The 26,740-nt window shown below is 35.7% G+C and overlaps 1 protein-coding gene and 1 non-coding gene across 2 annotated transcripts; both read right to left on the bottom strand.

The window, feature by feature from the left end:
• Nucleotides 1-1,444: 1,444 nt before the first annotated feature.
• Nucleotides 1,445-16,985, bottom strand: TMX1 (thioredoxin related transmembrane protein 1). The gene is made up of 8 exons (XM_024568090.4): nucleotides 16,710-16,985; nucleotides 13,582-13,697; nucleotides 12,187-12,232; nucleotides 10,162-10,290; nucleotides 8,196-8,241; nucleotides 7,993-8,094; nucleotides 7,806-7,872; nucleotides 1,445-4,793 (listed from the first exon to the last, which is right to left on the bottom strand). Exons 1-8 carry the CDS (start codon nucleotides 16,859-16,861, stop codon nucleotides 4,615-4,617), a joined length of 837 nt encoding a protein of 278 aa, XP_024423858.1. The 5' UTR covers nucleotides 16,862-16,985; the 3' UTR covers nucleotides 1,445-4,614.
• LOC112312069 (small nucleolar RNA SNORA70) lies at nucleotides 13,329-13,469 on the bottom strand. The gene has a single exon (XR_002975523.2). It is a non-coding gene; the product is annotated as a small nucleolar RNA SNORA70 (small nucleolar RNA).
• Nucleotides 16,986-26,740: the final 9,755 nt, after the last annotated feature.

The raw sequence follows: 26,740 nt of genomic DNA, 5'->3' as shown, positions 1-26,740 counted from the left end.
TGCAGACCTCTCTAGCACAAAGAAATCACAAAATTAAGTAATTTGGCTAATAAGCCTGTATCTAGTACTGCAAACTCATCATATTGGAAATCAAATCTGTTCTTTTGTCTCAATTTGCACACTCTTGGCTCATGGCTTATTGGAACTCTACAAACTAATTACAAACCTTCTCCTAGTATTTGTCTGTTCCAGTGGCGCAGAGAGGTGACCACGTTTTTAATGCTGCTGTTCAACTTCTGTCCTGTCGCATGACTGAACAAATGATCAAATGAGAAGAACTGAAAAACCTAGTAACACTTATGGATGTTTTAACAATCATCTGGGAAAACTGACACATCGTGATGCCCGAAGTGGTAATGAAGATAGGCAGTAAAGATGGTGAGGTCACATCCTGTTGTGAATTTTTCAGCTCAGGCCAAATGGCAACAGAGGATACTGACAACTGATTCTTCGCATCCAGTTTACTGTACACATTAACAATTTTATTATTCCACTGTCTTCATTCACCTGGTATTAAAATTCTTAGAAACTTGCCCAGGAAGCTCAAGTGGCAAATAACTTTATCGTTCACTTTAAGAACTTCTTCATTTTACCTGAACACTAGACTACTTAACTTACCCTCATTTCACAAACACAAAAATCAATGTCCAGAAATGAGGCAGTCGCATTCCTAGTCAGGGGTCCCTTGACCACTGCCCAGAAGTTTCCCACAACACTATGCTTTGTCTCAAATTAACAATGAGGTTCAGGCCTCCAGAAGTTAACAGTCAGATTTTAGGACAAAATATGAATGCAACAATTACCCCATTAAAGGTAAAGAACCTCAGAAATCACTTTACTCATAGAGGCCTAGAGATATATGGTGAGTTGCTCAGTGTCACTCAGTTAACTGGTAATAGTAAGTGCAAAAGAAATATTACAAGACAGAATGTGATTTAACAGCCAGAGAATGATAAAAATCCACACTGTAAGAAAAGAAAAAAAAAATATGTGGGCCAGAAAGGACTTACAGGACTTGAGCTGACTTTTGAACCAACAAATGGATTGTGAGGCATGTTCATGGGAACAAGTGATTTCTTAAAGTAGTTTCAGGAACATCCATTGGGTTGATAAGAGGAGACATAGTTAGGGGCATTTACAATTTCCAGTCAAGTATATATTTGATTCTGTGTGAGCAGATATCCAAAGTTTAGAGAAAGTTTCAGAGGAATGCCCAGGTAGTGGTATGTTGAATCTTTCCAAATACATGAGTTGATGTATTTTAATCAACTAGTAACCTTGTTTCTATGACAAGCCTTATCAGACGCTAAAGCTAGGCAAGTTTTTAAAAAATTCTTGTTATTCTTCAAAGTGAAGTATATTTTCACTGAATTTAAAATGACTCTCTTAATTATACTTAGATTTAAAAGAAGTTTCAGATAAATCAAACCTTTCTTTTGGTCAACTGACTTCTTTTATTTTCATTTTTTGTTTTCATTTTCAGGATACAACCAGAATGAGTTGATACCACAATGAAAACAGGTTTAAAAGTATTGTCACACACAACCAAAGGGGTAAAAAGGAGGGACATTGATATCACAGCCAAAATACTGATATTATCACCATTTATAATAAACACACATCTAAATCTGCCAAGTAGAATATTCAATTTAAAATTTTACTTTTAGAATTATACAATTCCTCCATAGGGCCACTTGTTAAATTCCTCCCCAAATCAATGACCTTATTAATAAAAGATTCACATCAGAATTAATCTGTTTTGTCAATCATACCTCAGTAAAGCTGGAAAAAAATTAACTAATTTGAAAGAATTCTACCTTAAACTATGGATCAGAGTGTTCAAAATGTTAATTTTATCATAACTAAGTCCAGAACTACGCTTTCTTTGTATTGGTCTGAAAAAGGAGACAAATGACTTGAGAGAAAATTTGTTTTCAAAAGCAAGACTTACTGGAATAATAACCTTGATTCTTTATGCAGCACCCAAAATCCTAAGACTTCAAATACTGAATTCTGATACTTCTGAATGTTGACTTCAGAATATTTGAATAGAATATTGTTGTTACAATAGTCCAATGAGTGAAATTTTAAGTATTAAAATTCACAAATTTAACATATAGACTGCTAAATCATCAGTACTCATACTGAAAAAAATCACAAGATTTGAAATCAGAACTGGATTTCCATTGTACCTATTTCTGTCATAGCTCTCTGAGCCTGTTCACCTGAAAGATGTGTGATACTTACCTATTGTAGGTTGTAGTTGGGGCTAAACGACTCATGACAGTAACTCAGAATAACTCCAATAGGTAATCAGTGAATGGTAGCTATTATTATAGACACAGGAATCATCATTAAAACTTGTGTCATTCTTTCTAAGTACTTAAGCAGTATGTGGTAGAACACTGCATTTCCCATTGGAGTGATCAGATTTAATAACACTTCCATGGTGGAGCTGATGATCAGGTGATTGGGGAGAGAAGGTGGAACAGAGCTCTCCAGGATTCTGCTGCATCTTATTCTTTCCTAAGTGATCTGTAGTTAAGATGCCATGTTGAGCCCCCATAAACCAGTAATGGAAAAAGGGGTCCCTTAAAGGTAATATTACCCCATATCATTCCTGAGCTTCTGATGTGCCAGAAAATTGCTTATTCAGATGTCTACTCTGACAGACCTGAAGAACTGAAAAGATAATGACTTCTGAAATATCAAATCTCTACCTGTTCTGCCTATTTTAATTTGCTGTGTATATGTTTTCTAATTATTTAAAAACTTAAAATTTATAATTTTATGTATACTAGGAACTAGAAGACAGAATGCTTGATTAAGCATTTACTCTATTTATGAGTGAAGTGATTTCTAAGGGTCTGAGAACTGTTTTCCTCTATCTATCATTTGCTCACGTAACAGAAAAAGATGTGTATGATTACATATTATCAAGTACGTAGTGACCCAACTATTCATTTGAACATTGTTAAATACAAATTAAGCATTTCTAAATATGCAACTAGAAATCATACATCTTCAGTTTTAGTGAAGGCTTAGAAAAGTTTATTTCGTGCTTAGAATATTTTTCTAAAGCATCACAAAATTACTGTACATCCAAACTCTTCAGTGGTAGAATACTTAATATTCTAAAGGAGAGGCCTTTAAAGAAAACTGTTGTATACTATGAAACTGTAAGTCTAACGAACTGACAAAGAAGCAGAATCTACACGAGAGGGGACATTACAGAAATCATCTATTAGATAACGGACAGGTGATCATTCTGAATACTTATGGTTTTCACCTTTTTGTAGCCAATACAGTTCTATATTGCCACCCAACACCAATCCCACTTTTGCTGTAAGGTACTAACTCTTTAAGGAATAAAAATATGTTAAATGTCTCATCCTGCTGATTCCCACCTGTGAAATACCACACAGTAGAAAGTACAGAATACAGAGTTTGTCTTCTTAAAGACACAAAAATATTATGATTTTAAAACATCAAGTGTACACTGACTTTGTAAAATCAAGAACTTTCTGTATGAGACAAATGTACATCGAAAACTAACACTATAAAAGATCCTTTTTCCTGAGTAAAATGCTAACTTTATTTTATATCAGATTAAGCTCCAATCAATTTTTAAAACACAAAATGCAGAGGCTTTTCCACATCACATAAAAGTCTGGAATGTTTACCTTTACATCACAAATACAAAAAAAGTCCAAGTAAAAGTTCAACAAGAATAATTTAAAATCTGAAATAAGTGGCCAAAATTTTAAATCAGTAGACAGCTCTTCAATTTTAAAGATCCCTCAGTAAACTTCAGTTTGCAACAAAATAAAATAACTACAACAACAAAATAAAATACTATTTATTAAAATATGAAAAATATTTCCAGGATATTCTCCAATTTGGAAAATGAAAAACATAACCCATGGTAAGAAAGGTATGCTAAACAGAGAAACAGAAAATGTAAACCAACTTTATAGGAATCAAGGCAACACCATGGACTTACAAAAACTTCCTAAATCAGGAGCATATCCTATATTATCATGTGTAAAAAAGCTGCAATTAAAATAAGGTTAATTTTTATTAGCTGCATTATTTAAAAATATGAGGAAATTTTGGACTATTTTCTCTAAAAGGACCACAGAATTGTCACTGAAATAGTGTTTCTTGAGACAATGGGCAAAGTTCCCATTTATGGGAAATATGTTTGTTTCTTTTTTCACACAGTGAAACAAGAAAATTTTATTAAATGAGAAATCTTTTTCTCTAAAGTAATCTCCTTAAATATCTCAATAATGCAATACTTGGGAAATGTAATTTTTCAACCTCAAAAATTTTATTATGAAAAAGGTCATTATTAAACAAGCACACAAATCTTATTGCTTGGCACCAGATTCTTCAAAAATTTAAAGAACTGTTTAAACCACCATACTGCTGTTATATCCTATTTCAAACTTTTTACATAGTGCTCCTTTTCTTTTCTAAAGGTAGACCTTTCAATCTAATGACAGAATAGATGGAATCCTGCAAGGTACAAGTCACAGTTCACTTCAAACCAAAAGAAACGATTAGTCTTCTGTTTTTGTCCAAACTAATTAAGGTATTTATAAAAATTAACTAAGATTTATCTGTGGCCCATGAAGGACCCACAGAACGTTGTCTTATGGCATTCTGTGGAAAGTCTTTATTTGTTCCTTCTTTATGTTCAGCGTCCTCTTCTGAAACATCTTCTTCATCGGCCTCATGTTCCTCCTCCACTTTTTTCAAAGGTTGAGAAGATTCTGGTAATAATTTTTCTTAAAGATAAAGACCACAAAATGTTTTTTGTTGAGATATTAGATTTGCATTAGTATAAAGTCAAGATATGATTTCGTATGCCCATAAACTGCTTTGGCATTTACTTATCTATCCAAAAGGAAAAAGTTGTTTTCAAGAATAAGAGATACATAAGATAAAAGTTGGTTTACAAGATCCATTTTACTTTCCAAATTCATTATAATTACCTATTTATGAATTGAAATTAATGAATCAGAATTAATGCTGTGAAAATGGATGTTGTAAAGAAAGTACTGCATTAAATATAATTATATTAATTTACTACTAAACCTTTTAATTAGTAAGTATACTGAACCAAATTTCAACATTACCCTTGTTTCAGTTCCCAAAAGAATAGCAATCAGACATTTATAGTTAAAGGTTATATTCCTATCCATGTTTTTTTCCAAGTAGTTTCATAAATGTGCTTCCTCTACTCCACATATACTTTTATTAAGGTATAATTACAAACAATAAAATGTACAAATCTTAAGTGCATGGCTCCATGAATTTTCAAATATGTACACATACACTTTTTTTTTTTTTCCATAAGATCTGTTGCTAGTTAACTTAAACTTAGACCATACCATGTTAAACAGAGATACAGAACACAGAACTGGGCCAATGAGCTTCTCTCTCTTCAGAGATGCCAGACTGCCCCTAGTTCCAGGCAACCCAGTATGGAGGGGGGAAATATAGGAGCTATGGGAATAAATTACCATGCAGTGAACAATCTATTCTTTGGTCTGTCTGGCATCCCTTTCTGTTTGGTTAATAGCCTCTTCCCTACACCACATCCCATGTGGGTGGGGTGAGCACTACAGTTTATAGCAGTGGTTCTCCACCAGGGGTGATTTTGCCCCACCAATGAACATGTGATAATGTCTGGAGAATTTTTGATTGCCACAGCTGGGAGGTGGTACTGCTGGCAACCAATGGGATGCTGCTGAACACCCAAAAACATACAAAAGACAGTCCATCATAATTAAAAATTATGCAGCCTAAAAGGTTAATAGTGTCAAGGTTGAGAAACCCTGGTTTACAGTGGCTGTTCCAAAAAGCAAACCGTTTACGTAAGTGGAGTACACCAGAGTTTTTCCAAAAGATGGTTGTGAGTAGAGATGTATTTCCTTCTCACTCTGCAATTGTGAGCTATCATTTTTATGCTAAGGACTGGAAAGAGACAAAAATGGAGCAAATGAAGGCAAGGAGAACTTGAGCAGTTCAGAAACGTAACATCCTAATATGTGAGCCCCAGGATCCAATCAACTCTACCCTCAGATTTCCTTGCTACATAAACCAATAAATTCCTATTCTGCTTAAAACGAGGCGAGTCTTTCCCCAAGCAACTCAAAATCTAAGCCAAACACACATAGTGGAAAACAATTCAAATCATTAAGCCTATTATGAAAAGGGGCAATATCACAAAGTATGGATCACTATCTATCAGTTGTATCACATATTACTTAAGAGACACATTTGTTTGGCTAAGTAAGGTTTTTGAAGTGAAATAAAATATACATTCACCAACTTTTAAATTGTCTGTTAAGTAATCTGTGCTCGCATTTTTCTTCCTATAGGGCAGAGGCCCTTGGTGGATAAAATGTTTCCCTCCCCCAATACCTGTCCTTTTTATAGTATCAATGCAGCTACCTACAAAATGAAAAAAAAACCTATCAGTTATTCAATGAACAAAGTAAACCATAAATGCAATCTCCACTGACTTCATTTAAGGAGTTTAGACCTCAATAAATCATAAATCATGAAAGGCAGCGTACGGAAAGACCAGGCCAAGAGTCTGATTTAGGTTCTACTCTTAAACTCTGTCATTTCTGTGTGACCTTGGAAAATAGTTCATCTCTCTGGGCCTTAGTTTCCTCAACCACAAAATAGGAAGAATGTTGCTTTTATGCAGTCCACTTTAGAGGGTTGCTGAAAAGCAAATGGGACAACGAAAAGTGAAAGTTCTTTACAAACAGCAAACAGGAGGGCTTCCATAACAGTATAATTTTCAAGATTGAAAATAAATGATGGCTAGATTATTATTATATCAAGACAGACAGCAGTGAACACTTCTATTATATAAACTCATAGCACAGTGTCAATCCTAAATCAACTACAGGAATTGCTTTTCCCAATTTCCTACCAGAAAAACTTAAGATGTGGCTGACTAAAAAGAAAAATCTTCAAACGTGATCTCTATAGCAATGAATGACTTCCAAAGCAGAATATATTTAACTTTTTTGCACTCAAGTATGTTCAAATGGATCCATGAATATCATGGAATTTTCAAATAAGTTGATATCAATGTTATTAAATATCTGCAAATTATATGCAATATTAAAATTCTCTACATTATAAAAGAAAATAAGTATGTTCCAAAATCCATGGAGCTGTTATTCTTACATGAAATATATATTCCCCTGCTCCTTCCGATATAAGCCACCCTCCATATTTAGAAACCTAAAGTGGAAGAGAGGGATTAAGAAGTACAAATTGCCAGTTATAAAAAACAGTCACGGGAATGTAAAGCATAGGGAATACAGTCAATAATATTGTAATAACTATGTATTGTGTCTGATGGGTACTAGACTTATTGGAGTGATCACTTCGTAAGGCAGGAACTTTTAAAACATGCAGTACCTGACATGTCAGGGGCACTGACCTCTTTTACCTTAGACTATCAAATAAAAAAATGACAACAGCCAACACAAAAAGAGCCATCCAGTGTAAATGAATCAAAATTATACCTCAGTTTATTTTCAGATAAGCAAAAAATCTATTTTTGTGTGCCACAGAACTTTAGTAATTAGTTTATGTGTGCCATGAAATAACAAGGTTGAAAACTGCTGTCGTAAGGTATATTAATGTCTAACCACTAAGCTGTATACTTGAAACTAAAATATGTCAACTGTAACCAAAAAATAAATTTAAAAAATGAATAAATAAGTAATAATAGAACCTAAAAAATATATATATATATATACACTTACTGGAAGGGTATGGCTGCAGTCGACGCCTTTTTGAAGGACAAAGACAATCTGCCACAAATATCATACACTGCAAAAATAAATATAAGAAAGCCAAATGTATAATATATTATAAAGCTAGTACAACTATATAAAATTATCGACTTTTAAGATATTTTTCTTCCTAGTACTCTGAAAATAAAGTACTTACGAGTCCTAGTAATAGTCCTGAAAGCAGAGTTGCTAAAGCAAAAACTGTGTATGATCCCCATACTGGTAATCCAAGGTCCTCAATAAAATAGTTATGGCAAGTCTAAAATCAAAAGAAAAAAAAATAACCTAAAAATCTGGTCATTTAAAAAAAAGTAATAATGTCAAAAATGTTTAAAATAGAAATAAAATTTTAGCCCATACCCTGATCCACATAGATAGCTGAAAGAGAGCTGACATACTACTCATCCTAAAATGAAAGAGAGATGATTGAAAAACTGAGTAAGATATACAGCTCTGAAGTAGAATATATGTATGTATAGCTATAGCTTCTATTTTTCACTCTATAATCTCAGCAGGCCGGATTTTATTGATGGTGTTAATCAAGATTAGTCATACAGCACTAATTCAAGACTTTAATGAGACTTGTTAATGAAAATTAAGTTTCTGAATTGTTCCCATTATGTGATATCCTCATATAAAAAACGCAGTAATTTTTTTCCTTTTCCCCTAACAGCTTTGACATTAACCTTTCACCTTTCATCTGATGACTTCTCCAATGTATTCTGCGTAAGAGGTTACAAGCCCTATGGAATCAGTTAAAGTCAGGCATACTGTAAAGCAAATGGCTTCAAATGAGCACAGAATCCCTTCACAAGCAGAGCTTTAAAGAAGAACTAGGTACACGTATTGAGCTGATCCTCCCCACCTTAGAATTACCCCCCTTTCATACTAAAATTAAACTTACAATAGCTTCAGTATGATATAGTTTAATGATATATAAAATAATTACATAGGAAACAAATGCTAAGTCATCATATAAGTAAAAATAATTATTTTCACATAATTAAATCCAAGCAGTTTAGATGGATAGTTAAAGGGCATGTTCCAAATATAAGATGGGTTTGTTTGTTCCCAACTGTTTTCCCTCTATCAAAAGTATTGCCACCAACATATAAACCAATTCGCACACAAGCCAAAGTTCCTACATGCAGGACAACCTAATCCAACTGCCCATCATTAGAGGAGTGAATTTGCTGACACTTAGAGTGCCCCTTGTTCAGTTCTCCAATAAAAAAGTGCTGACTGCTGCCCTGAGGATTCAACAGAGCCTAGAAGCAAACCCCTTCTTCTACTAAAAGGCTAAGATTCATCTATGAGATTTCAAAAAACAAAAATCAGTTACATTTTCAGTCCAACAGAGAAAGGGACTTTAATCATGTTGCTTTTGTTTAAAATGAAAAATGGGAAGAGGAACAAGGAATTGAAACATAAAGCCTCCCTACAGTCTGAACTAATCAGACTCTATCGCAAACATTTGGTGCCTTAATTAGGTTGACATGGTGGTACACTGGAGAAATTTTGACATAAAAGGACATCAATTCAGATTTTCACAGGAGAGGTGTAAGGGAAAGATGGAAAAGGTAAATTTCTATTTCAAAATAATGCTTAGAGCTGATCTTTTCCCTACTCCCAGAATCCAGAGCGTATTTTTATCTCTTTCACCACTGGTGTCCCAGTGCCCAATACTCCAACAGCAAGTGTGGTGAAGGGACAGGAAGAGATAGCTTAGCCACACCAGGATAAGTCCATGGTGACCTTAGCAAAATTCAATACTCCTGAAAGTCTCTTGAATGCACTCCAACAGCTAGCAGGAAATGTGCATGCTATCTCCAATCCTTCCTGTTCCATAGCAAGCTGCTGCCCTCTAGTTATATGTAAAGCTCAGTGGTTAGTCATGGCATTAGGGATATTAGGGTCATTGTTCATCCCATCTATTCAAACAAAAAAGTTACCAGACTGGTAGAATAATTCAATCACATTAAATAAAGAACTAAAATCTAAAGGTAGCACAAGTAGGTGCATGTTTGAGGCTTCTCATTCAAATATTAAGCTCAAATGACAGCTTTCTCATTTCTTCATACTTAAGAGCATCATTTAGCTTCTGATGATACAAATGACCTTATCTACAGAGTTAACACATTCCTGAAAAGGATTTCAAGTTAATTCTATAAAAAGGATCAAAGTATTTGTTTAACCTAGAAGAGCCAAATCAAAAATATGACATAATAAATCTGAATATATTTTAAGAGCCCGAGAATGATTTACACAAAATATAATTACCTGTTCCAATTAAAACAAAAAGAAGAGAAAAACCCCTCATACTTACAGAATAGAACCTGGACCAAACCATGATGAAACAGGTTCAATAGTTTTCCATTCTTTGTCACTTACAAAGTTTATGAAGTCCTTCTTAGTCCTTGGACCCTGATAGCGCCTAAATTCACCATCTTTACAACTAAAAAGATAGGAATAGTATTATCCAGTACCAAATAAATAAACTTTGTATTTGTTTTGCTATTTCTTTAATCTCATTTTACAATCCTAATACTCAAAATCATTAGCAAAGCACAAGTAGCAAATTACATTAATTATCAACTCATGACATCTCAGCCCCAAATTTAATCAATGGTTCTATTTTTACAATTGTAAGCCTAAGACTGTCATTGTTACTTTTCCAAATAATAAAACTATGAAACAAAGTCAGTCATTATATGTCAGTTACATCTCAATAAAACAGGGGTATAGAGGGGACGGACGGACACAAAAGAGACAAATCTCAGAAAATCACTTTTAAGCCTTATGTGTAATACACATATTACATGAAGAGTTGTTAGAAAAGTGTCTGATAGTTATTGATTGTCAGTTATTGTTAACTGTAAGTTAAAACATTTAAGGCAATTTTCTGATAGTTACAGTCATAATCACATCATCTCAGCCATCATGCTTTAAATCACTGGAGGCATCAGGTAAAGTGTTTCCCTTTGTCCCATTTCAGTGATTCTATTTTACAGCCTGCTGTGCGTTCTTCCTGACACCCACCTTGTCCTTCCCATTCCCAGTGTATGGAGTTCTGCTGTAGGGTGGTAACTGCTCACCCTGCTCCCACATCTTCACCATCCCCAAACTACCTTAAATAATACTGCAGTCTAACCCTACTTAATTAACACTTCTATTTTTATCAGTTAAATGTAATAACTTTCAATAGTTCCCTACTACCTACAGTAGGGTTAAAGGATCCTTTATCCATTCAGAGCCAAAGACCACAAGAAAGCCAAAAACAAAGATTTGGGGGGAAAAAAATGGCATTTGAGCTGTTTTTCATTTGAAAGACAGGTAGGATTTCAAAAGTCAGAAGTTAGGAGAATGGGCATGATAAACAACATGATTAAAAGAAAATGGGCAGGAAATTCCAGATAAGTTCAGGGGGTGTTGAGAAGTAAAAAGGGAAGGGCGAGACTGATTATAGTCACTTAAGGGGCCTGTAGAGAAAAGCACTGACTGAAAAGGAAGAGAAGCACTTATAGAGACAGAGAATAGACATTTAAATACATACAAAGGGAGCATGAGAGAATAAAAAACGTATAAGGAAACATTTAGACATGAAAAATGAAGAAAAAGAAAGCGAAATACACATACATAAAGAATTGCCAACTTGTTGTTTATATAACTTTAAATGAGGAGAGCTCAATGAATAACTCCTGGCATTCAATCCACCAGCCAGATGGGCATTAAGGTAGAGGGCAGGTACAGATTTGAGATTTCCTATCTCCACTGAAAAGATAAAGTCAAACTAAAAGACCTGATATTGAAGACTATTATATAATCTTGTTCATTTTGACTTAACACCCAACCATTTCTCCTACTACTGTCCCCACGGTTGAGCTACAGCACTTTCTTAGCTAATTTTTTAACATACCATGTTCCTATTTATGACTATTTACGAGATGCCCTCAGGATTGGATGCTTACTCTGTACTTTTGAAATCTACCTCCAAGGTTGTGTTGAAACCCCATAATCTCCACTAACCACTCCAGCCCAGGTTTTCCCTTACCAATTTTCCTACAGGACTAACCACAACTCTGGGCTCAAAAACATTTACTATGCTGAAGAGTAGCAAATCATTTCATGTGAATATCACCTTTGAAAACAATCACAAATCTTTGAAATTAGGGACTGTCTCATACATCATTCATCTATGTAAAGGCACCTAGGACAGCACTAGTAGTTAATAAACCTTCTAATACACTTAATGAATACAATACTCTTTAAACATATAGCAGGACAGAGGCCTCTATTCTGATTATACTATGATGCATCCTTCTTCAAAACCACCAAATCTTCAAATACTTACTGATAAATAGTGGGAAGAGCAGTTATGATAAATCGTCCACTCAGTCCTGCAAATGATAAAGATGACAAATAAATACAAGAAAAAATACAGAGCAGGTTTTATATGGGCCAATCACTTACTACTTAAAAGTTGATTCTGATTTAAATACTAATAGGGAAAAAATATTAAATTATACCAAAAATAGTTGAGTTTTTTTTCTTTTTTTAAAGATTTTATTTATTTTTAGAGAGAGGGGAAGGGAGGGAGAAAGAGGGGGAGAGAAACATCAATGTGTGGTTGCCTCTTGGGGGCCCCCCACCAGGGACCTGGCCTGTAACCCAGGCATGTGCCCTGACTGGGAATCGAACTGGCGATGATTTGGTTCACAGGCCCACACTCAATCCACTGAGCTACACCAGCCAGGTTGAGTTTTGTAACATAAATAATAAAAAACCTAATTGTCTACTTAAAGCAACTTTTAAAAAAACTACTACATATTATCTCAATTAAAAAGTCAATTTACATATAAACACTTGATCAATTATACCGCACCAACAGTTGTCTGTATTATAAAGGTCTAAAATCAAATCAAATTGCATTTGACATTCAGAAAACAAAGGCTGAGTTTAAGATGTTGTTAGAAATGGAACACATCATGAATCATAAGATGGGCAATAATAACAGCAGCTAACATGACTGCAAGTGTTCAATATTAGCTATTATTACCATTTGGAATCAGGCAGAGTCAAGAACCCAGGTATACAGTGAGCAAGAACAGGTAAGATGAGACTGGACTAAGAAAGGAGCACGCCTGAGGGCAGGACCTACCACTTGGCCAGAGGGCCGAGTCAGGAGTGTCCTTGACCCCACAACCACGCAGGCTTTGTAATTAAAAGCACATGTCCTCAAATCACAGGTATTAAATTTGGGATCCAATTACAGAGATTCATACAACTTGTCAAGGAATATGACCTTGACTCTGCAAAGAACCTCAATGGCATGCTCTTTATTAAACCTGAAGTTTAATATGGATGCAAATGGTGGCTTTGGCCAGTGTCCACCTGGACCACAGTGTTCTAGGACTTCTTACATACTAGACTGCGGCCTGGGATACAAAGCAAAAAAGATCAGAGGCAGTTATGTGGGGAAGAATGAGGGGAGAGTGAGGTCTCCAAGATCTCTTAGACCAACACATAAAAGGTATGAGCTGCATACATTCCTTGAAACCAAGGAATCTGCTTTTTGAAGTCATTGCACACTGAGCCCCTAGCAGGCAGGTGGTGAGTTGGCTTAATTAACTGCAGACAGTTATGTTTTCAAAACTTAATGAAAGGTAAAGACCATGCAATGTGGAAAACAGGATAAACTTATCAACCCAATATGCAAGAAACAAAGCCACGCATAGACGTATAGTACCTGGCTGCTCTGTAACATCTACTTTTGCAACGTTAACCTCAAGATCTTCTCCCCATTCAGCAAAACTTTCCCATTCTGGCTGAAGATTCTGACAAGCAGGACACCATGGTGCATAACTGAGAAATACAGTTTTAAAAAAAAGTTAGGCATTCAAATACAACCATACTGGAATAAAAATTCTAAAATGAGTAATTTGTGAAGAATATTTTATACTAAAAACAAGACAGCAGAGTGGTTAATTTCATTAAAATAAAACAGTTTTAAATATGAGCCTAACACTCTGGCAATTAAGATCTATGAGTTGATGATGCTAATCACATAAAAATAATTCTGAGAAAAAGTTAAGACGCAAAGATGTTTTCACATACAAAGCAGCTCTATTAAAAAAAAAAAAAAAAACCTTCGTATTTCTCTATGAAAATGTGGCCACCAGAAAGCTCAAAGTTAAATTTGGAGTTCACCAGTTTTAATAATTTTACACTGCAGGAGTCACAAATGCAAGGTGCCATTACGAGAAAAATAGAAGTAGCACCCAGGGCTGTGGTGAACAAGGAAAAGTTGCACCACATCTTAAGCAGGAAACCACTGCTCAGGATGACTGCCACAAGGGATTGCTGACCCAGTATGGCAGGCTATTCTTATAAAAAACAAGCCAAAAAAATCTGCATTTTTATTTTTAAAAAACGTTACCTCAAAACATAAGCCACAGACACAAACTCTAAGCAAGCCAAACAAAATTCTTTTGGACAGCCTTTGGTCAGCCTCTCTTTAAGACCTCAAGTTTACAAATCCATGGCCAAACACATTATGATTTTAATTACTCCTCAAGTAGTCATCATTTTTCAAGGCCCTGACTTTCCCCTCAGGTTTGACTTTGCCACTTTATTGTGTATTATCTTATAATTTGCCTCCGTTTAATGGAACAGAAAGAATAAAGCCTATACCTCTTAAATACAAAAGTACTTTCTGTACTCCATTATACATAATACTTGACTTCTTTTATTAAAAACAAGACTCCTAAAAGTAATAGGCATTGTGGAACAAGACTAGTACCATACATAAAAGCCAAAGTTCCTATAATAAATAGTATTACAATGAAAATATCTCTGTAACAAAACTTCTGATGAAGATGAATTTAATATAGGTAACAGACTTGTAATAATTAGCTAGCATTGGGACTACTAACTAGATCCCTTTACCAAGTTCCTTTTGTTTTTTAAGTGCTTTTTAAAGATTCAGCCTCAAAAATCAGTAAGCTATGGGGGAAAAAAACAATACTATCATATACTCTAATTTCACACAGATGCTCTAATTCAAATCACCTGTACTTAACTTTTGAGTACTTATATAGTTTGATCAAATTGAGTTTTTAAAAACCTCCTTGAGTAATGCTTGTCTGTACTTGGCATATAAATTCATAATCACTGTTGCTTAACACATTATTTATGAAATAGTATTTTATGGGCACAATCTAAAACAAGTTCCCCATGACAATAAAAACTAAAAGGTGTCACTCGTTATATTTTGTCTCCCCTGCAACTTCCAATGGTACCTGAAAATTCACTTAATGAATATATGCACACTATACACATTTTCCCCTATCTTATCCTCCATATAAATGTTCTACATCCTTTTTGATTTTGCCACTCAAGAGTTATGGAGTTGGCCTTCTGGGTTTTCCCTTAATGATGTCCACTTTCACCTGGCTCCTAAACTGGCAACCTGACAATACAGGAAAACACTGGAACCTTGTTAAAGAAGGCAGGTGTACTAACAGCTATCACTGCATGCCTACTCTGTGTTAGGCTTTAGAACAGGGGTGTCAAACTCATTTTCACTAGGGGCCACATCAGCCTTGCAGTGGCCTTCAGAAGGCCAAATATAATTTCGACTCCTTCTCAGTTAAGGAGTTACATTTAGAAAGTCCTAAAATTATTTCAGCCCTTTGAAGGCAACTACCAGGCTGATGTGACCCCCTCCCCAGTGGAAATGAGTTTGACACCCCTGCTTTAGAAGCTGAAAAAAGCAGTATCTGGACAGGTTGATTAGGTCTTTAGGTATGTTTAGGTATGTTACAGTTTACATCTGTAAAATGTGGGAAATAATATCTATCTCATAGAATTTTGAGAATTAAATATAATAACGTATATAAAGTGCTTAGCAGTATCTAGTATACAGTTAACACTCAATTGTATTTTTTATAACTAATATAACTAATACCACCAGTATCAATAATACTGCCACCACTATCACCAGTGTGCAAACTAAAGCAAAGGCAGATTGTTTATATTCTACCGATGCAGAATGCACCTTATTATTACAGAACCACCACACAAACGATTTTCTTCGAACAGTTTACAGTTACATTCACACATCTTTTAATGCGGTACCACTCGGACAGCATTAAGATTCACAAGCCAGGACAACCAGTATTTTGCAAAAACACACATGCAAAGAAAAAATGAGAAGTGTAGAATGAGAAAAACAATAAGAGAAAGAATGATAAAGGGAATTAAGATTTTAAAATAACCCAACTTGAATTTACTTGACATTTGAAATAAAAATATACCTAACCTATAAAATAAAATTTAAAACAGAGAGTCCCAAATTCCAACACTATAAATGGGCTACCTTTTAAGGATAATTAGACAAAAGAAGAGAGGTTCTGCTCAAATTCCTCTCTTGTAAAATTTGGTAAAAATAAGTCGAATCCGTTTGTGAAACATCATTCTAAAATAAATAACTGTATAGGAACTAGTCACCCCGACCACCCCACCCCCAAAGCGATGAATTAAAGTTGAGAGAACCGGAACACAATCTCGTAGGCACACTACAGCCTTAAACACGAAACCAGAGTGCACAATTTTAGAAGAAACTTAATGTTCCTTAGTGAAAACGAGGAGCGTGAGGGACCAAGCCCGCGGCTGGTCCGCAGAGCAGTTTGCAGATCTGGAGGCGGCGGGGGCGCGAGCTCCGCAGTCCGCAGTGGCAGTCCCCAGGATCGAGGGCCTCGGAGGAGGGTCAAGGGGGGTCAAGGGAGAGATGAAGTCCGGTGTCCAGACTCCGACCGAGGACCCCTGCTAGCCCGGCCCACCGAGGAGACCCCGAGACAATCACCCCGCGCTCACAATTCTATCATCCACTCTCCTTCCAGCAACTCTCTCCAGTTCTCGTCCGTGACGACGCGCACGTCGCTCCGCCGTCCGTGGGTCCAGGGAGCCCCGCAAAGCAACAGCACCAGCACTGCCACGGGAACTACAAGACTCCCGGAGTTCGCCATGTCCGCCGCTCGCCCACCCCTCAGGAACCGCGGCAGCCCCCACCGCCGAAGACCAGCCTCTCACTTCCGTCCTCGCGGGATAATCTGCTCATGCGCAAGACCGCGCGGCAGGACACGAGAGCGCGCGCGCGCGCGCACGTCCAGAGGACTCTGAACGCGCCAGAAGAGGCCTTGTTCCAGTTGGTTGAGTATGGAGGAAAGCGCGACTATCCCTAGTGCGCATGACAGAAAAGCGGTCCCTTCCCAGCGCCTGGTGTGCCCCAGTATTATAGGGAAGGCACGGAGCAACCTGCGGCGCCCTGTAGGAAGTGGGCGGGGCTTCGGCGAGGAAGGGTTTCAAAGTCTGCGAGTGGATTTGGCGCCAAGTGATTGGCATTTTATACTCACTCTAGCTGATTGGGAAGTTTACCGCAGTTTCCGACTAAATGCCCTTCAGAACTTTCATTTGTTTCCTTTGGAAATTTTTGTAGTAAAGCTAATGGATTTTTATATAAGTCAGGATGTTGATTTACTTCTGGAGGATTATAGATTGGAAAGGTGCACACGGGAACCTTGTAAGGTACCCTTTATATTCTGAGCCTTGTTCTGAATAATTTACAAGGACGTACACATACGTGAAAAGCTATCGAGCTGTACATGTTAACATTAGTGCACTTTATGCACTTTAGGATGTATGTTATCCCTCAATTTTTTTAATGCAGTAATACAGAGATTGCTAGGTCAGAAATCAAGATATAACAAGTGCAAGTCAAAACGTGCTCTGTGTTTAGAAAGTATCAGTCAAATGAAAATAGTTGCCCTTACACGTTCTCACCTAACAGTTTCTCCTAAATTCACTTCAGTTGGCACTTCCACCTCTCCACAGAAAGGCCCTTTCAAGGACATTAGTGATCTGCATGTTAACAAAGCCACATTTTTCTTCTCAGTATCCATTTTACTTGATTGCCAGCAGCAATTTACAATCATCACACCCTCTGTGAAATGCTTTGTTGGCTTCCCTTTGTGGTGCCTTGTTTTTTACTCCTGCACTAGCTGCTCCTTCTGAAACTTCTTGGCTGATCCTCCTCTGCTTGACTTCCAGATACTGGCTTGTTGCAGGATGCTGTACTGGTCCCCTTCTTCTCTTTATAATCAATTACTCACTCCCTCAGGATAACCTCAGCCCTGGTTTAAAAGCCATCAAAATGTCTGTTGTTCCAGCCGTGACCCATCTGGGAACGTTCCACTCTTTATTGGACATCCTTTGGGTATCTAATGCACAGCTCATAAAAAACATGGCCAAAAAAATAATATTCTTGATTCTCCCTCTTGTAGTTTTCCATCTCAGTAAAAAGTTCCAAATTCCATTTGGTTGCTCAAGACAAAAATTTACATTTTAGTTCTTTGTTGCTCTCTCCCTTCACTTCCTCCTCATGTGCTCCATCGGCAAGTCCCATAAACTCTACCTCCAAAACATATCCTGAATCTGACCACTTACTTCCTTTCCCACAGCCAACACCCTAATCCATGGGTCTATTGTCTCTGCCTGGACTACAATAATAGATTCCTAACTGATCTCCCTGTGTCTCTCTTGTTTCTCTACATAGGGTCAAGCCATTTCTCCTTAAAACCCTCCAAGTGCTTCCCATTGCACTTAAAATTAAATCCATACTCCTTAAACGCTAGGGTCACCTATGTTTTCATGTAAGAGTTCTATAGTTTTAGTTAAGTCTTTGATCTATTTTGAGTAATTTTTATATATGATATGGGATTGGGGGTCCAACTTCAGTCTGTTGCATGTAGGTATTCAGCTGCCCCAACACAAATTATTGCAAAGACTTCTTTCACCATTGCATGCTCTTGGCACCCTTGTCACACATCAACTGTTCGTAGATGTATGAGGTTTGTATTTTTTCCCTCTACATCTTCAGTCCTATGCTATTGATCTAAATGTCCCCTTGATGCCAATACCACACTGTCTATCTTTATTATTATAGTTTGAAATCCATGTGAGTCTTCCAATTGTGTTCAAGATTGTTTTAGCTATAACCCTTGAATTTCCCTATAAACTTAAAAATCAGCTTGTCAATTTCTATTTTTTTTTTAAAAGCAAGCTAGGATTTTACAAGAGTCTGCATTGACTCTGTAGATCAATTTGGGGAGTATCGCCCTTTTAGTAATACAAACTCTTCCAGTCTATGAACATGGGGTGTCTTTCCATTTACTTAGGTCTTCTTAAAATTTTCAGCAAAGTTTTGTAGTTTTCAGATTATGAGTTTTGCACTTCTTGTCTTTTTCCTGTTTTTAGGGGGAAAGGATTCAGTCTTTCATCACTAAGTATGAAGTGAGTATGGGTTTTTCATAGATGCCCTTTTTAATGAGGAAGTTCTCAGCAATTACCAGCTGGTTGTGCATGTTTATCATAAAGGAATGTTGAATTTTGTTGCAAGCTTTTTTTTAGCATTTATTGAGGTGATCATATGGTTTCTGTCCTTTAATCTATTGATATGGCATATTACGTTAATTGATTTTTTGGATAATAAACAAACCTTGCATTCCTAATATAAATCCACTTGGTTATGGTGTTTAGTTCTTTTCATATATGACTAGATTGAGTTTAGTAGCTTGTTGAGGATTTTTAACATCAGTATTTATGAGAAATACTGGTCTGTAGTTTTCTTATGATGTCTTTGTCTGATTTCGGTATCATGATAATACTGGCCTCATAGAATGAGTTGGGAAATGTTCCCTCCATTTCTAACACTTTTGGAAGTGTTTGTGAAGAATTTCTATTAATCCTTTTTAAAATGTTTGGTAGAATTCAGCAATGAAGTCATATGGGCCTGGGTTTTCTTTGTAGATAGTTTTAAAATTACTAGTCCAATTTCTTGTCATAGATCTATTCAGATTTTCTTTCTTTTTAAGTCAGTTTTGATAGTTTCTGTCCATTTCATGTAAGTTACCTAATAGTTGGCCTACAGTTTTTCATAATATTTTCTTGTAACCCTTTATATATCTGTAGGGTCAGTAGCAATGTCCTTTCTTTTACTCCTAATTTTAGTAATGTGAGTCTTTAACTCTTTTTTTTCCCCCCCTTGGTCAGTTTAGCTAAAGTTTTATCACTTTTGTTTATCTTTTGAAGAAGCCAACCATTAGTTTTGTTGGTTTTCTCTATTACTTTTAATTCTCTCTTTTATTATTTTTTCCTTCTGCATGTGTTGGTTTTAGTTTGTTTCCCACTTCCCCCCAAAGTATTTTAAAGTGGAAGGTTAGCTTATTGATTTGAAATGTTCCTTCTTTTTTTTAAATGTAGGCATTGAACCTCTAAGCTTCCTTCTAAAACTCCTTTAGCTACCTCCCATAACTTTTGTAAAAGGCGAAAGATTTATACGATCTGAAGAGAAACCAAAGTATACCTCCCATAACTTTTGTTATGTCACTTTATTTATGTTAAAGTTTTTACTAATTTCCTTTTTCATATCCTCTTTGCCCACTGGTTATTTAGAAATGTGTTGTTCATTTCCACATATTTGTACATTTCCCAAAAATCTTTCTATTATTAATTTCTAATTTCACTATATTGTGATCAAAGAGCATACTTTCTGTGATTTCAGTTCTCTCTAATTTGTTGAGATTTGTTTTATGGCCTACCATACAGTCTGCTCCAGAGAATTTTCCAGCCCTTTAGAAGAATTTGCATTCTTCTGTTGTCGGTCAGAGTGCTCTATAGATATCTGTGTTAGGTCTAGTTGGTGTATAGTGTTGTTCAAATCTTTTAGTTCCTTACTGGTTTTCTGTCTAAGTGTTCTATTCATTATTGAAAGTTTCATGGAAGTCTCTAACTATTATTGTTGAATTGTCTATTTCTCTTTTCAACTCTGACAGTTTGTTTTATGTATCTTGAGGCTCTGTTGTATATATCTTTATAGTTGTTATATATTTCTGGTGTATGGACTCTTATTGCTATAAAATTTCCTCTTTATATCTAGTAATATTTTCTTGTTTTATAATCTATTTTATCTGATATTAGTATAGCCACTTGCTCTACACATAGATCATATCATCTTGGAATCCAGGCTCCCTCACTTATTGGCTGTCTGACCTCAATAAGTACTTAACTTCCATGAGATTCAGTTTTTTCCAATAGGTAAAATGAGGGAGGAAAAGTTTCAAGGGTTATTATGAAACCTGAGATAATACTAGAAGAAAAAGGGGTCTGGCACATAGGAGGTAATCATTCAATGGTAGCTTTTGATCCTTACCAATATTTTCTGCCATCATCATCTAATTTCCATTGTAAAAATCTATGATGGCTCCTAATATCCTGCAGGTTGAAGTCCAGACACATCGCATTTGGAAATTCAGCCCCCTCTACCTTCCTATCCATTCCTTTCACCATGAACCTTACAGCCCAAACACATGGATCTGCACGCAGCTTCCAGAACCTGCTATTACACATACCTGCCTTTGCACCCAGTGTCCCCTCTGTCTAGATGACCTTCTTGCTTCTTTTGCCCAGTGAATTATCATTCTTATGTAAAACATACATATTTAGCTTAAAGAATAACAATAAAGTAAACATTCTTACCCCCCAAGTTAAACAGAACCTGTAAACAGAGCCCCTGAATACTTCACATTAAAAAAATATATCAGCATCTGTGCTTTGTATCTTAAAATCATAGAAGATAAAATCCTTATGTTTCTGGATTATCTCTGCCATGGAAAATCAAGAAACTTAATTGTGGCTTAAAAGCCATAAAGACTCCTAGTCACTGCAGACAAACTATTAGCAAATTAAAATATTCAAATGCAATTTTACCATCATGATATTATGGTGAAAAAATTTTTCAATATTTTCAATGTAAGCAGTGTTATTATACTATGTATTACCTCTTTTGAAAATTTATAGCATGGTTCCTTTGTTTGAAACAAATATGGTTATTACTATTGTTAGTATGGGGGACCATGTCCTTTTATGTTGTTATGACTGATTATAAGGAGCCACTAGGTGGCAGAGGGTGCTTCTTTTGATTACAATAAGAAAACATTTTTTTTAAATGTCCGAGTGAAACAGGTTTTGGAAAACGTAAAAAGCATCACACTGTGGACTTCATAGGTTAATGTATTGCGCTAGTATCCCGTGGCCCTGCAATCAGCAATGTTGGCTTGTTGGCTATATTGTAGTGACAACCACAACAGCAATAATATCAAAACCAAATTTATTAAATGATGACTGTGTGCCAGACTAAGAGCCACCCACATCTCATGCTGTTTAATCCGCACAGCAGTCAGAGGAGACAAACATTGTTAATCACCTTTTTGCAGCGTTTTGAAGAGGAGAAACAATGTGCGTTAAGACATTGGTAAGTAGCAGAAGCCAGAATCAAGCCAGGTCTGTCAGATTTCAGAGCCTGAGGCGTTAAGAACTTCACTCTAAAGACTCTCAGAAGTAGGAGAATATTTAAATTTTTTGGTAGGATTAACCACTCTGTGACATAATTAGTTTTAGACATATACTGACTTCAGATATTTCCTAATGTTTTAAATGTTGTTTTAATATCTGAGCTTAATCCTTAAAGATTTTATGAAGTAAAGAATTTGCCAAGGACTTTACATTGTGCAAGCACAACCTTTTATCACTTTTCCCATTTAGTGGCCCTTTGAACCCAATTTCTAATAATCATATTTAATACATTCCCTCAATACCTCCCTTCCATTATGCCTGTATACCAGGAAAAGGAAATTTATTAAGGCCAGTTTTTCCCACAGTGTTTCTTACAGATCTAACTCTAGCCAAAAATTTTTAAGTTCTGTGCGTTGTTGACAAGAACCACATTATAATTGCCTCAATGTGTACATGTAGAAAATAAAGTCAAGTCAAATGACAGTCACTAAAAAAATTACTTTTTGAAATGTAATGTGCTCATCTTCAGAAAATGACACCATATTCTAAAGGCTTCAGCTGACAGAAGGCATCCAATATAGCAAAAAGGCATTTTTTAATTTCCTAAATAGTATTTAATAACTACCTTAAAGATATAATGGGAAAAGTGAGAGACAGGGGAGACAATATTGGTTAATGTTAAGCTTTGTGGCAAAATGTGACTTTTATAAATCTGGCATGGCACAGTGATTATGCAGAAGTTTCATAGGACTGCATGACTCATAGGAAAGCCCACAGGGCTGGGCCTCCTTCTAACTGGTAAATTTTACTTAGTGTCTTTATCCTTGTGTTTCCTTTCCGTTTTCCTCTTTGAGAAAAAGTTGGGAGAGTGAAGGTGCTATCCCATACCTACAGAGATGTTATTTAAATAAATGAAAGAGTGTTTCCAAATCTTCATATTCCTGGATATGAAGGTAGAACTGACGACGAATGAATGAAGCTTAAATCTCATATGCTATTCCTTGTTACCTTATCACTGTATCCTCAAATCATCTAGAGTGAATGACATTACATTCATAGAATGCTTTTCGGTTTAGAAGGTGCTTTTGAAAACATCTGCTTTTCTAATCTTTAGGACCATTCTTTGAATAGGGAAGGGAAAGAAGTGAACAGGTTAGAATGTCCATTGATAGTTCATTGGAGGTTGGTAGTTTGTGGGATGTTAAATGTGACACTTATTTGTATTACTATATAAGCTAGATTTTAGTGTTTTTTAAATTTTTTATAATAAAGATCTTCAAATTATAAAAGGCAAAATGAAACTCAAAACTAATATCTTTTTATTTGGTGTCCATTTAAATATTCAAACTTTACATTAGTCAAACAAATGTCTAGTATGGCTATACATCTTAAATATGCCAATAAAATGTGAGTGTATATAATTAAGAAATTCTCTTAAAGTGAAACAAAAATAAATATAAACTTTTAAGAATCCAATATCTTAGGAATTTGGGAGAAAGAGTTGCTACATACTGATTGTAAATTTCACTGACAAGTAACTTTTTAATATTATTTCCTTAAGCTATAGAAATGAACAAATGTATGTTAGGGATTAGCAATTTAAGACTATTTGCTGTCACTTTATTGAGTCATTGATTTTTCACAAGTGATTTACTGGGTATTTTTTTAAAAGAAGTTATATTTACCTATACCAATTTTGAGAGGCTTCTTATGTCAATAGAGATCTCTTCTAATTTTATAACTTAAAAGACTATGCATTTTAGATTGTGATTATCCTGTATAATATTACTTTAGCCAACTTAGTTCCTCTAGCCATTGGATAGTATTATTTTCAATCCATTCACTGTTTAGGAAGAGATTATTGTTTACATTTTATGTTTTGCATAATTTGTATCTCTATTATTATGCAATAAAGTTACTAAAAGTCAGATATTTTATATATTTGTCTGCCCCTTTCTCCCCTTCTCCGAACCTCTACAATGCTGTCTGTTTTTCTACTAAAAATAGCTATTTTTTAGTTACCTAATAAGCATCAAATGCCATTGTTCCAGTGTAAATAGTAGTGTAGTTTTAACAAAAAGGGGGCAGCATTGGCAAAGGCATCAAGGGTAAACGATTTCATACTATATAAAATTGCTTCCCCTTCCCATTGAACTAGAGTACGTAAGGACAGCTGCTATGACAATCAAATTTCAACATGTCAATAGCTTAACACAATCAAAGTTTAGTTTTTGCTCTCACGTAAAAGCCTAAGGAGGATAATGTGGGTTGGAGAATAGCCTCCAGTGTGGTCCTTCAGGGAACTTGTCTCAGACCTGAGTCCTCTGCATCCTGCTGGCAAATAGGAACTAAGGAGATAGGGTAAAGGAAATGGTTTTATTGAACATGTCAGCAGTTCTTGCCTAGCCCTTGGTAGTAACCCAATGAAAGGAGTTACTTTCAGCAACTCTTTCATGTCTTCTTTATACAGAAACAATTTCGATTTGGGAATGCAGAACTTTCAAGCCTTGCCCCTGCCCTGCTACCACACTTAATCTTTGAACCCGTACAGCAGCGATTTTCAATTGGTGGGCTGCATGAAGAATTTAAAAAGTCAGGGGCACTGAACTCTTTTGCCTTAGATTGTCAAATAATAAAAATGACAACAGCCAACACAATAATAGCCACCCAGTGTGAATGAATCAAAAGTATGCCTATTTTTTGTCAGGTCAGCAAAAAATATATTTTTTGACATGCCACAGAAATTTAATAATTCGTTTACATGTGCCGTGAGGAAAAAAAAGGTTGCAAATTGCTGCTGTAGAGTAAGTAGACTGAATTCTAAATAGTGAGTTCTGTTACTGAGAAGTCTCAAATGTCATGTGACTCTGGAAGTCGTTAGAGCAGAGAAGCCGTGGATGGTCAGGAAAGCAGGAACAGGGACATGCAGTGGCTGAAGCATGGCCTCAGGTTTACCTGCCGTGGCTGAGAGCGCTGCTCACATGCCAGAATGAGAGTTCCACCGCTGTTTTCCATGCCTCGTAGCATGACCTGGTTTCCATGTCTGGCAGCCAGGCAACTCCTGGGAATGCAGCCCATGTTCATCAGTAGAATGAAAAATGAAAACCTGAACAATAAAGAATACTGATTTTCACTGAAAAGGAAAATTCATGAATAGTTTAGTGACATATAAAATAGGTGCAAGTATTATTTTTACCCTCATGCTATAAAGGACACTTGAACCTAGCGTAGAATTTGGTTGTTGAAAATTACATTCAAGTGTATCGATCACCTTTTTAATCTTTGAGCCTGGCTGGATGTAAATTTGACTTGATGCTTTAAATTTGAATACGTCATAAAAGGGCCTTAACCCCTTTTACAGAGATTAAGAGAAACCTTTTCTGTTAACTTGTTTTATTGTTGTTGCCATGGAGACCAAAGGAAGTACAGTCTTCATAAATTTATAAACCAAATGAATTAGCCTCTAAGCAATGAACATTTTTATACATTTATTCACTTTAAATACTTTTTGAAGTGATTTACATCTTTGTCAAAAATGAATATGGATTTTTTTACTTCAGTTTCATAAATAATGCAGCCCAGGATTATAGATTATAAATACAGAATAATTTACTGAAATATTCATTTTTATGAGTCTAGAGTTATTAATTAGTTCATCACAAAATGTTATAGCAAAAAAAGCAATTAATGGTATAAGTTGCTTTTTGCTAGTTACAGATCATTAAAATGTGCAGTTATAATGAAAATTTTGTGTGTAATATCAAGCTTGATGTTAATATTCTATTCTAAATTATTTAAAATCCTATAGGATATATATTATTCTATTCTAAATTTTAGAATAATAATTTTTATTTCAAAATATATACATAAAATGAGAATCACTAAAGGTCCTGACAGAAAGTAATTTGCTGTTGTGAGTTTCATGTTAGTAATGGTTATGACCTGCAATATTTATGTAACTCTCATAACAAACTCTTTTCTTAAATGATGACATTTTTCCTCTAAATACTGTGGTTTTCTCATTTTGAATTATGGCCTACTTAGAAAGCTCAGTAAGAATTCTGAAGAAAATATGGATTTAGCCAAATGACTGTTAGATTTTTTAAAGTCATTCATTTTACCCAGAAATAACATCTTATGCTTACTTTCATGTAAGTGGAAAAGTCAGTTCACATTGCTATTCTCCCCAGGGAATATTCAACCAGGTTTGGCATATTAGCCGGAGTTCAGATGCAGCCTTCTGCTGGGGTCAGAGGGAAGCTGCAGCAGCCCTTCTCTGTGCCTCCCTCTAACCAGCCTCTGACCATCCAGGCTGGGGAATCACCCACCTCTTCTTAAAAGTACCCTCTCCACTAAAGATCTGCAAAAAATGTTTTTGTTGCAATAGTGATCAGAATGTATATCGAGGTAAATTTGGGGTTACTGGGAGGCAGTTTTAAGTCTATACTTCTCTACTAGAAAAGCAAACTAGCTTTGGAGCCTAAGTGTGTTATCCC

Source organism: Desmodus rotundus, chromosome 7 (assembly GCF_022682495.2).
Source record: "Desmodus rotundus isolate HL8 chromosome 7, HLdesRot8A.1, whole genome shotgun sequence".
Taxonomy (NCBI): Eukaryota; Metazoa; Chordata; class Mammalia; order Chiroptera; family Phyllostomidae; genus Desmodus; species Desmodus rotundus.
Note: the sequence above shows the minus strand (reverse complement) of the source record. Positions and strands in the feature narration are given on the sequence as shown.

What these genes read in the sequence shown, in the direction of transcription:
- TMX1 (XM_024568090.4), bottom strand. Translation starts at nt 16,861, where the DNA reads ATGGCGAACTCCGGGAGTCTTGTAGTTCCCGTGGCAGTGCTGGTGCTG. An exon ending in AGATGTTACAGAGCAGCCAG is followed by an intron (nt 12,233 to 13,581) that starts GTACTATACGTC and finishes TATCATTTGCAG; the next exon opens with GACTGAGTGGACGATTTATC. An exon ending in CAGGACTATTACTAGGACTC is followed by an intron (nt 7,873 to 7,992) that starts GTAAGTACTTTA and finishes TTATTTTTGCAG; the next exon opens with TGTATGATATTTGTGGCAGA.